This window comes from Cervus elaphus, chromosome 29 (assembly GCF_910594005.1).
Source record: "Cervus elaphus chromosome 29, mCerEla1.1, whole genome shotgun sequence".
Taxonomy (NCBI): Eukaryota; Metazoa; Chordata; class Mammalia; order Artiodactyla; family Cervidae; genus Cervus; species Cervus elaphus.
Window position 1 is genome coordinate 34,967,947 of NC_057843.1, and position 17,603 is coordinate 34,985,549.

Consider the following 17,603-nt stretch of genomic DNA (forward strand, 5'->3'; position numbering starts at 1 on the left):
CTTTGCCAGAGTTCCTTTTTCACTGCCCTGCCTTTGCTTAGAATTCCTGGAATGCCTTGCCTTCCTTTTGGTAAATCCTGCCAGTGCTCCGGGGTCCAGTTGGAGACACCGCTTTTTCCATGATGTCATTCCTGCTCCCTGTATTCCATGGCATTATTTGCTGTCCTCCCTGGCACTAATCACGTATTAACTTGTACTCATCATCCAATGTACCTGGCTTGTTTTCCCTCCTAAACTGGAAAATCACAGAGGGTGAAATCTGACTCCTTTGTGTATCTCGAGGTGCACATATGAGTGCAGTTCTCGTGTTTTGCCCGCAGTAGGCTCTGTAAAAGCAGTCTGTGGCTTATTGATTTTACATAGAAGATTGAGAAAACTAAGCCCTTGCCCAGGAGGCATATAAACATCCTGTTAAATCAAAGTGGCTTATGCTAGCTATTGTTTTGACTTATTGAAGCCAAACTAGACCTAAATGTGATGTGTCTTTAGGGAAGAAGCCAAATGTGCTGGTGTAAAACATTCTAACCTCTACTATTTAGCTGGAGAAGTTGAATTAACACTGTCATTTCACCTGGTGCCAAGAAAGCAACTTCCATTATTCTGCCAGTAATAAACTTCTATCCTGCATGGTGGAGCATCTCTTAAATCTTACACATAGCATTGATGTGCTTTCTTCCACCGATGTATTCATGTACTATTTCCTAAGAGGTGACAGTTTCTTCTCATAAAGCATTGCCCAAAAGGTGGCCTGAGCAGAGAGTAAAATTCAAAATGGTTGGCTCCAAGATGACCTGAACATGGGAATAAGATAAGCTTGGGCTGCCTCATTTCACAAACCAGGTTGTTTGCTTCCTAATACAAAGGCATCACGGTTACAGTTTATGGGCTACATACAGTGGTTTGCATCTCTCATGGTGGTTGTGATGGGATAAGGTGAAAAGAGTGAGAGTCTAAGTGTCTTTGTCTTTCTTCCCTTTCTTCCCTCTACCACTCCCCTCACAGGCTCTGAAAGTGTTCCAGCTGAAATTTCAGATCAGCCTGACTTGCTGCGGCTTCTGAGGCAGTGATTCCAAGCTGCCAGTGTGTGCTGGTGCCAGGCTGCAGGATGGTGCACATAGCCAGGCCATTGCTGCTGCTCCTTGCCTTCTTCCTCCACGCGGATGCTGAGAGTAAGCCATCCTCCCCTTCCCTGGGGGGCTGGGAAATAATGAGTGGTTTTGTTTGCAGTTGGCACCATGCTCAGGGCTGCTGAATATGTTTCCTTTGGAAGTAAATCCTGAGACACTGTGGGATCCTCCTTGGCTACCAGCCAGCCTTTCAGAGAGATTATTGATGTGACTTCCTTACCATTTCCTCTCGCTTAAAGCCCTTTTTCTTGTGCATCTAACTGCTCCTACTGTTTTGGCTTTTTTTTTTTTTTTTTTGATACTCTTAACAGCCCAGTGGCAAAAGATACTATGAGACCAATGATAGAACCCAGACTGGGATTAACCAGTTGTTGGTGCCAATAAGTAAACATTGCTCAGACCCATTAGAAATTTCTTTAGTTTTGTGGCTATTGCTATGTTTAGAAAAATGCACAATGTCACATTGAGCCCAATTAAACTTCCAAGCCCTTGTAGCTGTCATAGCAGCTGTTCTAATGTACCGTTTCCGACAGCTGTCGTGGAGTACAGTATTCAAACAAATCAAGCAGAGCTGACAACTTTGTGGCTGGATGAAGAGTGTGGAAGTGTGAGGAGAATTCTGTGGCATCCAGACCCCAAAGTTTGGATTATGGGACTCAATTTTTGAAGCCGAGATTGTGGTCAATTAGCTTGCTAGTTAATGAGAAGATCATATCTCCTTTGTAATTCAGAAGTCATTAGGCATACCTTGTTTAGGTATGTTTCTTTCTCCATCTGTCCTTTGGCTTTTGGGGAAGAGACAGTACTGGAAAAAGGCAGGTCTGGCTTGCATTCACCGACATGTCTCGTTCTTGGCAGTGGTTTAGCTTTTATGAGAGTTGACCATTCTCTTTGGAGGCCCCTTGGTACTATCAAAATGTGTAATATCTGTAGTCGTTAACTTTTCCTTACACTGACTATTTCAGATTAAACTTGATTCATGTTAAAGATATTTCAAAGACAGCGATCCTGTGTCATATTGGCCCTTACCTATTAATTGCATTTCAACAAGAATTTCCTCAATAGCAGCCAATTTCTTTGTTTAAATAGAGGCTCTAATTTTTAAAGAGAGCTTTCCAGGAGTGAGAGGAATATTGTTAATAATAGGATACATATGGAACATACATGTTTTAAACACAACAATCTCTGGTTAATAATGTATATAGTCTCCTAATTAGCACTTGGGAGTGCTGGTTTAAGGTGAAGCCAAGGAATTTCTAGTACAATGCCAGAAAATAATTAACTGGGAAAAGACCCAAATGAAAGACGCTTGTGTTATTTTAAAGCCGTTTATGTCAAAACCTATTTTAACATTGAAATCTAAATTTAGTGTATTAAAGAAATAAGGCATATGGCTTTATTTCTCTGTTGTGGCTAGAGTGAAAAAATAAGTTGTTCTGCAGTTGTTAATTTTTGGCAAAAGCATATTAAGACTGTGGGAATTCACTTTAATATCAGATCTCAGAGATTTTCTTTAAGTTACTACACCTAGTTATCATATATCCGTGAAGTTATTGTTCCAGATAAGTAAGCATATTCTTCTACTGAAAAGTTTTGCTTTTGCTTAATTCTCTGGTGAAAAGTGGCAGACACTGAAGAACAAGCACTTTTAAAATTTTAAATTATCTTTTAAAGACAATCTACTATTCCTCCTCTTGTTCTGCCTCTTCTCTTTCTCTTCCGCTCTTTCCTCACGTTTCTTATCCAGTAGAGTCTTAAGCAAGAAATAAGTGATTATTCATTAAATTAAGATATTTACCATGTTATATATTTATGTGATACCAGTTTTCAACCTCAAGATGTAATCTGGAAAATAATCCTTTCTCTCTCACTCTTCCCTTTACACTACAAGGAGGGGCAGGCTTCTTCTTTGCTAAATTAATTTTGTTTAGTGTTCTGCATCTCCTCAAACTTACTTTAGGATATTTTCCCTTTAATACATTCTTTTGCCATTGTTGAATAGCATATATAACCTGAGTATTCCTGGGGAAATGAAGAATCAGCCTTTTTTTTTTTAGGTACATTGTAAAAGAAGAAAGAACATCCCCTGGTAATCTACTGGAGGATATTCATGGTGCCTGTAAACACACATAGAGCCTGAGATATAATTTTAGCCACTAAGAATGTTTAAAGACCAATGGATAAAATAGGATTTAGACTGTACGCCATTAAATTGTGCCACTAGCATCCCTTAAAACACCAAAAAAAATCAAGATAGAAGTTACAATGAAGAAAAAATTGATTCTTCACCATCATATAAAGATGATATTTCTCAGGCTTGTATTACCTGGGTCACTGATTTGTTCCTCTATGATTTCTTTAGAACATCTAGCTATTTTTTCCCCCCTTTCCTAACTATTTTATATTTGTACAAGGGATTGGGAGTTATGTTTCAAAATTTAATAGTAGCTTGTCAAAGCCATTCAGTTACTATGGAATAATTTTTTTTAATATTATTCTCTTTTGAAGAAGGGATGATATGATAGGTTGGGAGTGGAAAGAAGCCATTCTGGTGAAGTATGTTAATTCTATGTGTTCAACTCCCTCCCTTTAGAAATGATTAATTCTAAAGAGCCATGAAGTTAGGTTTATAATCTATTGTATGGAACACCATAGCAAAGTGCTAGTGTGATGTTGCATTTAGTAGAAGAGCTCTCATGAGCCTTGGTTCAAACCCAGGTTGAAAAATTGTGATAATATCCCTTCAGCAGAAATTTATAGTTTTTGCAGTGCCTATTTAAAGTGCCTGATCAATCTCCACTATTATTTTAATGACTAGACGTGTGCATGGATCCTGTTTCTTTTTGTCCTATGTGTGTAACACTTGAAATGCTGTCGCTTATTGCTTCTTGAACGCACATACACATAGCAGAGCTGTGGTCTCAGGGAAGAGTCAAATGGGACTTCTCTCTCAGTAAGAAGAGTAGCCCTTCCTCATGCCAGGCTGACCAGTTTTCTGTCGTGGTTTGACTAAGGTCAATTTGGTGTTAATATGCATGCAAATTCTAGATGAATTTAGAATATATTAATATAATCCTGGGGTAAATATCTTTCTGTTGGCTCAGTTTTTGTAGTAGTTTCTGATCATTTTATTTAGTATTAGTTCTCTATTTACCAGTCATTTTGTTTGTTAGTTTTTTAAACTAAACAGACCAAGGATCTGCTGTTAGATCTTCTTTTATAAAACTGGTTTCACTACAATGAAATCATTTACATTCTAGACCTGAGTTTATGCTTTTTGACCACTGTCATTGGACCTGAGTGTTACTGGATCTTTGTTATAAACACCACTGTCGACAGATGAATTCCTAAAATGGTTTTGTTCATCTTTTTTTCTGCTGCTTTTTGCCACTTTGCTGTCTCAGATGGTGAACACACCCTCATTTTCCTTCTTGCTGTTAATGAACCTCCCTGTAGTCGCCATCAACTTGCAGTACTTCTGTCCTATATGAAAGCAACTAGGCTTCTTTCATCCCCCCTCTGATAGTGTATCTTTCTGTCCAGTGTAACTGCATTATTTCTTTGGCATTAGAGAATAGACTGACATCGGTATTGTAAGATGACCATTTTTTCCTTGCTTGTTTTCTGATGAGCAGCATAGCATGGTACTCAGTAAAGTAAGCTCTGAAACCAGAGTCTGGTTTTAGATTCTGGCTGTCCTTTTGTAACCTGGAGCATGATGCCTCGTACCCTTTGCCTGTTTCCTATCTTAAAAATGTGGATGATGAATGATGATAGTGATGGCATAGTATAGTGCCTTCTCTTGGGTTTATTGAGGATGAAATGAATTAATGTAAAACATAGATCAGCAGATAGCACACAGTAGGTACTTACTAAGTGTTATCTATTATTATTCAAAAACATTCTGCTAACATTTTTTATTGAGCACTTGTATTTAGATACTGTGCTAAAATTATTTAAATTTGATCTACAGATTATCAAAATTTGGATGATTGATAAACCAGATTTTCCTGCAGTGTGTTAAAGTCCCCAGCTTGCCTGTCTGTAAAAAAAAAAAAAAAAAAAAAATCCTATACATAGGCAACTCTTATAAATGTTCTAGGAGTTAATCTGAAGATCAAGAGGGAAAAATTTGAAGCATGTCTGCTTTTCTAAGCTTAAGATATTACCAATTTAAAATTAATTTGGCTTGGGTCTAATGGATAATGGAAAGTGTTTCCATCTTCCTGTTTTGTTGCTTCCTGTAATGAATTTTCTTGAGCTGCTCAGAAGGAGGAGCTGGAGATATTTAATGTAACCAAATACAGGAAAATATGGGCCCCTTGGTCCAGAAAGCTAGAGATGGAAGTAAGCATAGTAATGAAGAGACTAAGTGGCTTTTGATATGAGCAGAAATTATTCTTCAGAAAAAAAAAACTAAAAAATAGGAAAATTATTAGTTTGAAGGGCAGGGCAAATGATTCCTTTTGCGTTTTGTTGAAATTACTTCTGCAAAGAAGCCTAACTCAAGTAGTTAGATCACCAAAATGAAGTAGGGAATGGAAAGACTGTCTTTTTTCTGTCATCAAAATGTGTTCCTTCCAGTAGACAGGGCCATTTCACTGAGAGCATTCATAGCTCATCAGAAATGTCCTTTAGTTTTTATTTTGGATTATGAGTGTTTAGGTATGTATGATATATGTATATATGCCTGCATGTATTTATGTAATTAGATCACAAACCATTTAATCATCTATTAAAATGTATTAATTGCTAGGGATGATGAAAATGTTCTAAAATTAGATTGGGGTGCTGGTACTAATTGGATATACAGGTACAAAATACCGTTGAAGTGGGACACTTTGAATGGGTGATCTGTGTGTCTGTGAATCATATTCCGATAAAGCTATTTGAAAAACAAAAGGTAAACTGCTCCTTAGCACAGCTTTCTGGTTAGATTCCCTTTGATGTATGTCACCTGAATGAAAAGTGTACCGGTTCCTTGGGCCAGTTAGAATAGACATGCTCATTGAGGAGAGCAGGAAGAAAGCCAGTTCATTTTCCATGCTTATCAATGCCTTCCTTGTTTTCCTTTTCTCTGAATTTGCAGAGGTGTGGTAAAATACAAAAAACCTTACTGCTCCCCCCTCCTTCCTCCCCTCACAGTAAAGTAGCTAAATTAGCACCATCCAGCTGTCTGCAGCAAGAAAAGTATTCCAACTATTTCACTTACCCTTTGCAGAGTTTTCTGTAGCTTTCTCAATTAATTGCTCCCAGCAGAGCTGTACCTTTCTAGTAAGGTTAAGAATATGTCACACAATCAACAAATGTGTATACTTCAAAGCATTTTATTGTGTATAGAGGGACTTGCTTTATTTTTAGTCCAAGATGCGACATATTTGTTATCTCTGATCTCTTCTTGTGATGAGGCCTTTAAGCTTGACAGATGGACCAATATCTGAAATATTTGTGAATTGCTTCTTGTTACTGCTCATAGCCTGGTGATATTTGACTATACTGTTCTGTGATTCATTAATTTATTTCCCAGGACATTCTTAGTTTCTTTAATTTTCCTCATGTAGTTACTATTTGCCTGATTCATTTCAAGTAAGTTTGATCTGTTTGGGGGCCTCCACTCTTCTGCCTTTGTTGTCCTGCTTCAGTAAATTCAGAGAATTCCCAACCAGCGTCTGTCTTGAAATAAAGAATCAGAAGTACTGGTGCTCGGGTGGAAATTGATTCTCTTACCTATAATTTTGCTTTTTGTCTTTTCCTCAGCTTGCTTTAGATGTATTTATTCATTCGTGATGCAGTGTGTGTTTGTGTGTGTGTGAGAGAGAGAGAGAGCAGTGCAGTGAGCATGTGCTCCATGGAAAGCTTTGTGTGTGTAATGGTGGGGATACAAAGATTTAAAGACGTGTGCTTCCACGTCAACGTGTAATCTTCCTTTGGATTTCATAACTCACTTTTGAAAACTCTCTCAAGCAGTGCTCCCAGGCTTTATCTCCAGGCAGAAGTCGCACTTAAGAATATAGACGTGGCAGCCGAGTTCGCTCAGTCGTGTCCAACTCTTTGCGACCCTATGGACTATACAGTCCATGGAATTCTCCAGGCCAGAATACTGGAATAGGCAGCCTTTCCCTTCTCCAGGGGATCTTCCCCATTCAGGGACTGAACACAGGTCTTCCACATTGCGGGCACATTCTTTACCAGCTGAGCCACAAGGGAAGCCCTGTGTTCAAATCTTCTCTCTGCTCTATAGGTGTTCTGACCCATGTGCAAGTTACAAGTCTGTAGGCCATTTTCACATCTGTAAAATAAAGATGAAAAAATGGCATACATTCGATATGGATATCATAAGGATTAAATAAAGAACTGCTTATAAAGTATTTTGAAGAATAGGATTAAATATTCACTGTTAGTTGCTGTTGTGCTTTTTTCTCATCAATGTGCATCATTTCCAAATTAGAAGCATATGTATGTAGATCTAAACATTAGATCAATATTTAGAACATTGATGATCCCATTACATCATAATTTGAGCAGTATCTTTTGAAACTGTAAATCTGTATCATTATATATACAGTTTTGCCACCAAAGGGCATTGACTGGTACATTCATGTATTTAATACTCCCTTTAATAATAATTTATTGGACATATTTCCTGTGTCAAGTATTGCAGTAACTACTGGCGAAACAATGATGAGTTAAAGAGATAGGATCCTTACCCCATATAGGGATGATTAATCTCAAAATTTTTACATGTTCAGTGATAAATGTTATGAGGGAAAAAAATAAGGAGGTTAGTGTCTCAGCTAGTCAGAAGAGTAATAAAAAGGTTTCTGAAGCAGTGATTTATTTTTTTGCTAAATAATTTTAGACTTGAAAGAAATTAAAATTGTACAGTATTTTCCATGTAGACTTCACACATATTTCCCCAATAATGATGTGTTATATAATTGCAGCACATTATCAAAATCAGAAAGTCGATATTAGCACAATACTGTTAACTACAGATTTTACTAGTTTTCACATCAGTTTTTTTTTTTTTTAAGGTGTAGTAGTTCTGTTAAAGAAGATCAGATGCATAGCTCTGAGGGAATGATTTTTGAGTTAGCACTCGATGGGTGTATAGAAGTTAACTACATCTGAAAGAGCTGTTAACGCTCAGGAAACTTCTATACAGCAAGACAGGGACAACCTCCTGTATTCTGGGGACTTGAAAGAATGGATGTAACTGGGTCCCAGGTGGGGTGAGGAGGAGGAAGTAATCAAATAAGAATATACAAGTAAGCAGGGCTATCTAATGCGAGGCTTTAGAACTTGTTCAGTGTCTTGGTTTTCATTCCAAGGACAGCTGGAGGAGTAACAGAGAGAGATGTGAAAAAGCAGCAGTGTGGTGGTAGCAGGGGTGGAAAAGTCTTTTGGAGCCAGGCCAGCAAAAATGTCCTTGAGATCTTTTAAGAGTCTTGTTGAAAGTTAGAGAAAAGATGGGAAGCAGGAGAGAAGAGGGATGGCAGTTAGGAAGACCAGATGGTCTTGAAACTTGGGGCGGGGTGGGGGGGGAGTTGATTTTACTGAGATACATTCTCCTAAAACTTGAACCAACAACAGACTATCATAATTCTGAGTGAAAGAAAAAGCTAATGAGGGACATGTAATTCTTTATTTTTAGCATGTCCTTTTCCCCCAAAATACATCATTGTTCATACTTATAATTTCTCTTTTTGGTTGTTCAGACAATTTTATTTAAACTTACCTTTAGATTAATGTATTTGTAAAAAAAAAAAAAAAAGTACCTTGGAATCCAGAATCAGTTTAAAACTGTGAATGAACTTTAAAACCTTACTAGAAAAGGTATTTCAGTTTAGTTTTTGTTCTCTAACAAAGTTTTTAAATTCACTTTACAATATGTGATGGATTTTGTATAGATACAGCATAGTGTTCTGACAGTTCTTTTATACTACAGTTATTAAATGTGACATTAAAATATACTAAGTACTTATATTTTCATATTTAAAAAGTAGTGCATAACACGTTACTTTTGGGCTATAAGTGCGGGAAGTAAAGCGAGCTGATTAAATACGTTCCAGTAGTTTATTTTCTCTCTTAGTTTTTCCTTTGTTGTTTTTGCTGAATTGCTTCCCTGTGGCTCAGCTGGTAAAGAATCCGTCTGCAATGCAGGATACCTGGGTTCGATCCCTGGGTTGGGAAGATCCCCTGGATAAGGGAATAGCTACCCATTCCAGTATTCTGGCCTGGAGAATTCCATGGGCTGTATAGTCCACGGGGTCGCAAAGAGTTGAACATAACTGAGCAACTTTCACTTCACTTCACTTCATGAAGGAATGAGAGAAAAATATACTGTGGTTGGTTGTTTACCAATAAAAGAATTGCAGACCTTAAGTTCTGCATTTTGACCATTGACCAGATCACTAGAACTATCTGTATTATTTATGCAGCATGGGACTTTTTATTTTTACCTAAAGACAGATATTTTTGGTAATGACAAACATGTTTTAAAAAGAGCCTGTTTTTTCTCAGTACACCTTTAAAGATTTTTAAATTGTTTTATATCTGGTCAAGTTAAGATTTTTGTGCACCTCATTTTAATTGGTAACAAAAGTTTACAACTTAATTTTCAAAACAGTCACTGCAACCACCTATTAATAAAAGTGTTAGCTATTAAAAAAAAGACTAAGGGAAGGCATTCATTGCTTTCAGCTGTAGTGATTTTAGGTCATTACAAAGAGCACCTCTTTAATGTCTATGTGTATCCTTTAAAAGTAAATTTAAGTCAAAATGTTTAGTTTAAAATTAATGTTTCATTCAGTAAATGCCTGCTGTGTGCCCCAGAAAAGCTGTATCCTGGTTCTTGTTATCACAGAATTTACATTCTAGTTGGAGAAGCACTGGGCAGGGAGGAGAGAAGCGTGCAGCACAAGGTTATGAGCAAGAGATAAATGAAGAGCGTGGCTTTGATCGTTACAAATGCAGCAGAGATGATGAAACAGGCTGATGTGCTGCGAGACTAGGGGGTATTAGGGGAGGAGACAGGGCAGTTCTTCATTTTCTATCAAGGAAGGTGTTGCTTAGTGAGAAACAACACTGAAGCTGAGTGATGGGGAGCCACCAGCTGTGAAAAAGTAGAGTTCGGGGCATCCAGGCAAATAGAACAGTGATTCACAAAAGGCTGAGGGAAAGAAGCCTCCTGTTTTCAGAGGACAAAATAAGGCCCAAGGGTCTGAGGCACAGTGGGTGAGGAGGCTGGAGGGCAGGGTGGGGCTAGACCTTGTGCCCTTGTGGGCCTTAAAAGGTGTTGGATTGCTCCAGTATATGGGAAACACATGTGTTCTTGGGATATCTATCTATGAAACTTTAGTTGGGCACACTGTCCTCTACTGGGACAAAGCAAATGTTTCTTTCTCAAATAGTTCATTGAAGGGTTGGTGCAATGGGAGGGGGGATCGGGATGGGGAATAAGTGTAAATCTATGGCTGATTCATATCAATGTATGACAAAACCCACTGGAATGTTGTGAAGTAATTAGCCTCCAACTAATAAAAAAATTAAAAAAAAAAAAAGAAAAGAAAAAAAAAAATTCATTTTCTAAGCTCCTCAACTGAAATTTCCTTTGTACCATCCATGTAGACCTTGGGCACTGAAACCTTTGGTTAACAAGAGCAAAAATAAATTTGCTTTTAGCTCTTTAGTTCTGGCATAATTTGTTTTTCTTTTGAAGCGGATGATATTTCTGCATGGAAAAATGCAGTGAAGTCTACAGTCCATCAATATCCATAGCTGGAGAGGATTAAGGAGGTACATATGAAAAGCAGAGCTTTTTTTTATTGGAAAGCGATGGCCAACATACCTTTGCAGGGAAGAAGGGAGATTCTATAGGCCCTTCATCTATGTGGTTCCATTTAGTTAAGAACCCTGGTGTTCAGCTGGTAAAGAATCTGCCTACAGTGCAGGAGACCTGGGTTCAATCCCTAGGTTGGGAAGATCCCCTGGAGAAGCAAACGGCAACCCACTCCAGTATTCTTGCCTGGAAAATCTATGGACAGAGGAGTCTGGTGGGCTCACAAGAGTTGGACACATCTTAGCAACTACACCGCCACTACATAGCAATAGGATTCGTAAGTGATTCCTGTATGGAAATTATGTCCTCTATATAGATGAAATAATTTTAATTAACTTTTTCCTGGTAAACTTCTTTTATTTGGAGGAAATCTATTGCTTATGTGATTTAACATATTGGACTTAGTTTTAAGCCCAGGGGAATTATAAGGTAATAAATAAATTAAGGATTACTAAACTATAATTTAAATGTGTTTTCTCTCAAAGAGTACCCGGGATTAGCAACCAGATTTGGCTTAAATTCTGGTTCCTCTGCTTACCTTGAACACTTTTCTCAATTCTTCTGACCGTTTGGGGATGCTCATAGCTCTTGCAAGTTGCTGTGAGATTCAAATGAAATCCTGTGTGTGAAGTGCTGTGAATACCTGATGCATGGCAGGTATTCAGTAAAGGTTCATCTTTATCCCATTGTATAAACCAACCTGCCTGATGTATGTAGAAATCAATTATCTTGCATTTTCTCCTAGCTGAGATGATTTTCAGCTCAAGGAATGAAGCAGTACCTTGAGCAGCAACAAATAAAGCATAATAAAGAAAGCATCCATGTCATAGATTTGTTTTATAACTTATCTGCTGAACGCAGTTAAATCTCTCCTTGCTATATTTGTGCCATCGGTATAGCCCGGAGTTTGTCAAGCCTAACCCTGTTGACGTTTTGGGCTGGGTAATTCTTTGTGTCGGATGGGGTTTGCCCTGAGTATTGTAGACTGTGTTGCAACATCCGTGGCTTATTCCCAGTAACATTCTAGCCCCCAGTTGTGACAACCAGAAGCCTTTAGATATTGCTAAATGTTCCCTGAGGGGCAAAGAGACCCTTGGTTAAGAATAGTAATAATGTGTAAGTGCTGGTGCAGGATGGGCTTCCTTGGTGGCTAAGACTGTAAGGAATCCACCTGCAATGCAGGAGACTCAGCGTTCAACACCTGGGTTGGGAAGATGGCAACCCACTCCAGTATTCTTGCCTAGAGAATTCCATGGACAGAGGATCCTGGCGGGCTACAGTCCATGGGGTCACAAAGAGTTGGACACAACTGAACAACTTATACTTCTCACTTTTCTGGTACAGAATGCTGGTGCAGAGACTAGAAGAGGGAGATTCTGCCCTTCTAACAGAAGGGGGAAATTTTGTCAGAAATATGTTAGGCATTTTGTGAGGTCTTGAAATTAGCTATGCAAACTGATAAAGCTAAATCTGATTTCTCTTTAATATCTGTATAACCAGGAACTGATTGCCTAATTTCTTTATGTCTCAATTTGTTGTCTAGAGTATCGCATGATAATTGTAGGGTTGCTGTGAAAATTAAATATTAACCAATGTAAGGTGCTTAGAACTATACCTTACACATAGTAAGCACTAAATAAATATTAGCCATTGTTATTACATCAACAAGTTTCTTTATAGTATGTTAATTTTGTTAATATATTATTTTTTTTTACTTTGTTTTAGTAATAAAATCCAATTTTATCTCATAGCAGTGATCATGAAAATACCATCCCCTTGTATAATTTTTAAACATTTTATATCTTACCTCATTCCTGAATACTCTAGGAATAGGGAACATACCTTTTATCATCTGCAGTTCAGTTCAGTTGCACAGTCGTGTCTGACTCTTTGCGACCCCATGGACTGCAGCATGCCTGGCTTCCCTGTTCATCACCAACTTCCCGGAGCTTGCTCAAACTCATGTCCATCGAGTCGGTGATGCCATCCAACCATCTCATCCTTTATCATCCCCTTCTCCTCCCACCTTCAGTCTTTCCTAGCATCAGAGTCTTTTCCAATGAATCATTTCTTTGCATCAGGTGGCCAGAGTACTGGAGCTTCAGCTTCAGCATCAGTCACTTCACAGATAAAAGGAACCAAGGGTCAGAACAGATGACTTGCCTGGAGCAAAAAGGTGAGAAGGTTATGGAGAAAGCCCCAGAATTCAGCTCTCTTGAGCTTTGTCTGTGGAAGAGGCAGAGCAATTAAAAAGAGCAGGCATAAGAACAAAATGCTTAGTGACCAGAAACCTGGACAAGTGGACAAAGGGTTGTCACTACCGAGGGAGATGCCAGAGGCCCATCTCCACTGCCGTAGTGCTGGAACTTCATTCATAGCAGAGTGAGGATTCAGAATCACCGAGGAAAGATTACACCATATCCATAGTTTATGCACTGTGTAAGAACTGGAGAACCATTGAATGACTTTTAAGAAGGCTTCTGTCCTGTTTGAATTAAAAAAGAAAATACTATCAATTTGGAAATGTTTGCATCCATGCAACTAGTATTGTATTATAAAATGATTTTCACTTACCATTAGGCTTTCTTGTTGCTCTCATCTGCCAATTTGAATTGAAATTGTCAGCAGTAAGTTGTGACTTTAAGCATGATTTTAACCACCGTAAGCATGGTGCGATCATCTTCTTAGTCGTGTTCTGGTAGATTGGGAATCATGGACAAACTATTTTATAGCTTCTCTCAAGGTGGAGTCAGATTCTCCTCCCCTTGAATTGGGCTTGTTTCTTTGAAGTGCTTTGACTAATACAGTGCTGCAGCAAAGATGCTGTACTTGTCCTGGGCTTAACCCTTTTCAGTCTGGGAGTTTCCATGTCCCTCTGTGGTGCCTGGAGTCATCGTAGAAAGATGCGCAGCTGTTTTGCTGGAGGGACCCCATGGAAGGAAAGAACTGCCCAGGAGGCCTGCACATATTGTGGCCTTCCACATATTCTAGCTGGAGCCCAGACCCCTCCTGGTGCCAGGAGAGTGATCTCAAATGAGTTGAGGAGAACCACCCAACTGAAGCCTGCAAGGCAGAATCCTGGGCAGAGAAATCTTTCCCTTAAGCAAGTTTTGAGGTGGTTTGAAACACAGCAATAGATGACTGGACCGCTAGTGATTATTGTCAACAAAATGAAACACCTACCAGCTTTGAGGAGCTAGCTTGGACCTGTCATTTATTCTTTTTTCTCTTCTGGCTCCGTACCACAGATGGCATTCTAGATAACAAGTGTTTAACGGCAGTCCTTTCTTGAGGAGATGAACATGCTGATATACACCAGTTAAAGCCCGATCTAGTGGTAAACTTCTGAAACCTTGCCACATTTTTGCATGCCTTTTGACCAGAGGTCAATGAATGGTTTTTGTGAAGGACCATATAGTAAACATTTTTCTTTTTTTATTTTGTGAGCCAAGCAGTCTTTGTGACAACTATTCAACTCTGTGTTACAAGAAAAAGACAACCACAGACAATTCATAAATATGTGGGAGACGTGGTGTTACAGTAAAACTGTGTTTACAGACCCATGCAGTGAGCCAGCTTTGGACTGAGGGTCATGGTCATGACCTCTGTTTGTGCCCTTACACACAAGTTCTCCTCTAAAAATAGTGGGGACTAGAGAATATTTATCAGCAGAAGACCTTGTTTTAACCTGGTGGGATTAGCCAGGGGAAAGCGATGTGTTTGATTAGTCTCTTTTAGCACTTTACTTTGTTAGTAATGTTTATTGGGAGCAGATTAATTAGAAAAAATAAGTTCAAGGAGCAGTCTCTTAATAAACAGAGATGTTTAATAGCACTTAACCTTTAGAATTTATGCAGAATAATCTTTGCATGTTGTTATGCTTTATGTCTTTGGGGGGTGCTTCAGGTCCTCGGCTGTTCAGTGCCACTTCAGATTGTAAACTCCTGACATATGAATAATTTATCAGCTGTGGGATAGTTTTCATTGCACTGTGAGCCTGACATTTGGAGCTATGAACATCTTAGGATAAAAAGTGTTGGGAAGTGTTATGTTTGATGGGAATGTTGTAACACGGTCTGTAAAGAAACAGGTTTGTAATCATGGGTATTGAAGCCTGATACTGGTTTCATAAAGGCAAGCAAAAGCAGAAAAATCATGGTGAATTTGATCACTTCATGGGTGCTTCTAGTATTGATGTCCTCTGTACTGTCTCAGCACTCATAAATCAAAAGCAAAATAAAACTTTTCACAAGAAAGCACCATTGATCCAGCAGCAATGCTCGGAAATAACACTTTGATCCACACTGTCATCAAATGGAAAGGCCTTCATAGGGCATGGAGAGAGGGCAGTTTGCAGTTGATTGCAATTGGAATCTCTGACTTATTTGGGAAAATTTAAATTACCAGCTATTGCCAGTTTGTCCTGGCAGCTAGTAGAAGGCACAAGTTTCTGAAAATGTAGGAAGGGCCTAACTATATTCTCATAAGGATTGGAGATTGTTTAGAGTTGGATGAAGAAAGAGTACTAATTAGGTTAGACAGAGCTCTTGGCTGAATAAGATGGACGATGAGTAATGGTTAAGTCTGTTCAACTATGGAGTAAAGTCTCAAGGGAAAGAATGAGATCCCCACCGCATGAATCATTTGAACCAAGTGGCAGAAACCACTGTGGAAAACTACTGTTTCTGAAATAATCAAGACTACATCAGCAAAAGGATATAAAAAGATCATTTAGCAATTGCAAATTGCATAATTCTTTTTGCATTTTAATTGTACTGATTTGGAATGAGAGATGGAAACAGGAAGGGTATTATGATAATTATAATAAAACAATTGCTTGTATTCTGGGATCTGTTCCCTCTAGAGAGTTTGCAGTTTAACAAATGGATCTGACACCACTATTGGGCAGGGTATAAATTGGCTCTGTTTCCTTTGGTGTATTTAGTCAGGCTGCTGAAACTGAAAGTTGCTCAGTCGTGTCCAACTCTTTGTGACCCCATGGACTATACAGTCCATGGCATTCTCCAGGCCAGAGTACTAGAGTGGGTAGCCTTTCCCTTCTCCAGGGGATCTTCTCAACCCAGAGATCGAACCCAGGTCTCCTGCATTGCAGGTGGAATCTTTACCAGATGAGCCGCTAGGGAAGCCCAAGAATACTGGAGTGGGTAGCCTATCCCTTCTCCTGAGGATCTTCCTGACCCAGGAACTGAACCAGGTCTCCTGCATTGCAGGCGGATTCTTTACCAGCTGAGCTATGAGGGAAGCCCACTTGGGCCACTAGGCTCCTCTTTGTGGCCTGAGAGAAGCTTTCACACGTTACTCACAGTCACCAACCTGTTTAGCTGAAAAAGTGCTTTCTTTTTTTCCAGCTTTGCTAGTATTCTCCCCTTCTCCCTTTCTGACCGAACAGCTTTGACATTCCAGATCTTACCTACTCTTTCAGATCCATCTTTTCTGCTGACTTTGACCATTCTTATTTAGGCCCACTATGTCCCAGGTAGCTTATAGGTAACAGGAAGACTGAGCTAAGTCACTGCTCTCAGAATAGTGGGAGAGACATAAAGAGATAATTACAATGTAGGGAGCTGTGTGCAATGTAGGGACAGCTGCATATGGTGTTGCCAGTAACAGGCTGTTGGAATTTGTAGCAAACGTGAACAGAGATGGTGGAGACAGAAACATACCGGAGGGTGTTGAAGCAAAGCTAAAGAGCTTGGAGCTTGCCTGGTAGATCAGTGATTCTCAACCTGCTTTATAATCACTGAGGATAAAATATAGCTGTCTAGGGCCCACACTGAACATTTAAATCAAAATATATGAATGCAAGGACCAAGCATAGGTTTTTTGTTTTTTGTTTTTTTAATGTTCCCCAATTGATTCTTAATCCCAGCTTAACATTACCAGCTAATAAGGGAAGCAGTGAAATGTTTTAAACTGGAAAGTCATGTGGTCTAAATTGCATTTTTGGTAGGTCACCAACAGCTATGTAGAGGATGAACTTCAGGGTGAGTTGCTGTAAAGCCAAGTAGGATAAGAGTCAAGATGGTCTGAACTGTGACTGTGACTATAGGATAAAGAGGGGCCAGATACAAAATTTATTTAAGAGGATTAAAAACTTGCAGGATTTTGTGATGGATTGAACTTGGTAAGTACAGAATGAGTCATAGAGGAAACAGCTAGGGAGGAGAAGTAGCCAGAAAAGTAAGCACTTCTTTGTATATTTCCCTTCCACCCTGTCCCTCCTCTGCCATGCATCTAATGCACTGTATTATGGTTTTTGAGTTTCTCCTAACAGTTATCATAGTTGCCATACTTTTTTATTCAGCCTTTATAGACAAATTAAGTCTAAAATTGTCTAAAATTTCCACTTTTTATGCTCAGGAAAAGTATATTTACTCATCTCAGATCCTGCTGCTTGTCCTCTTCCCAAAGCTGAGCCTTGAATGCAGCCAATGGTAGCAAATTCGGTGCCCATAGTGACCAGTCAAGTAAAATTCACACAGAAGCAAAAGTAGAGCTCTTCGGAAAGTCTCTGCTGGATTTCATGAGGAAAGCGGCCACCCGGCCTCTTCTTGCCATTTGGGAATGCATGTCAAGGGTCTTCAGATTTTCCTAGAGAAGGTTGAAGTCCAGAT

The 17,603-nt window shown here is 39.0% G+C and overlaps 1 protein-coding gene across 13 annotated transcripts in view; it reads left to right on the plus strand.

Annotated features, from left to right (window-relative positions):
- The first annotated feature begins 1,049 nt into the window (after positions 1–1,049).
- PTPRD (protein tyrosine phosphatase receptor type D) overlaps positions 1,050–17,603 on the plus strand; it is a 428,379-nt gene continuing 411,825 nt past the window's right edge. For all 13 annotated transcript variants that reach the window (XM_043891355.1, XM_043891351.1, XM_043891349.1 and 10 more), the window contains exon 1: positions 1,050–1,169. In XM_043891355.1, the coding sequence (XP_043747290.1) occupies positions 1,106–1,169 (64 nt within the window). In that variant the 5' untranslated portion in view covers positions 1,050–1,105. The remainder of the gene's footprint in view (positions 1,170–17,603) is intronic.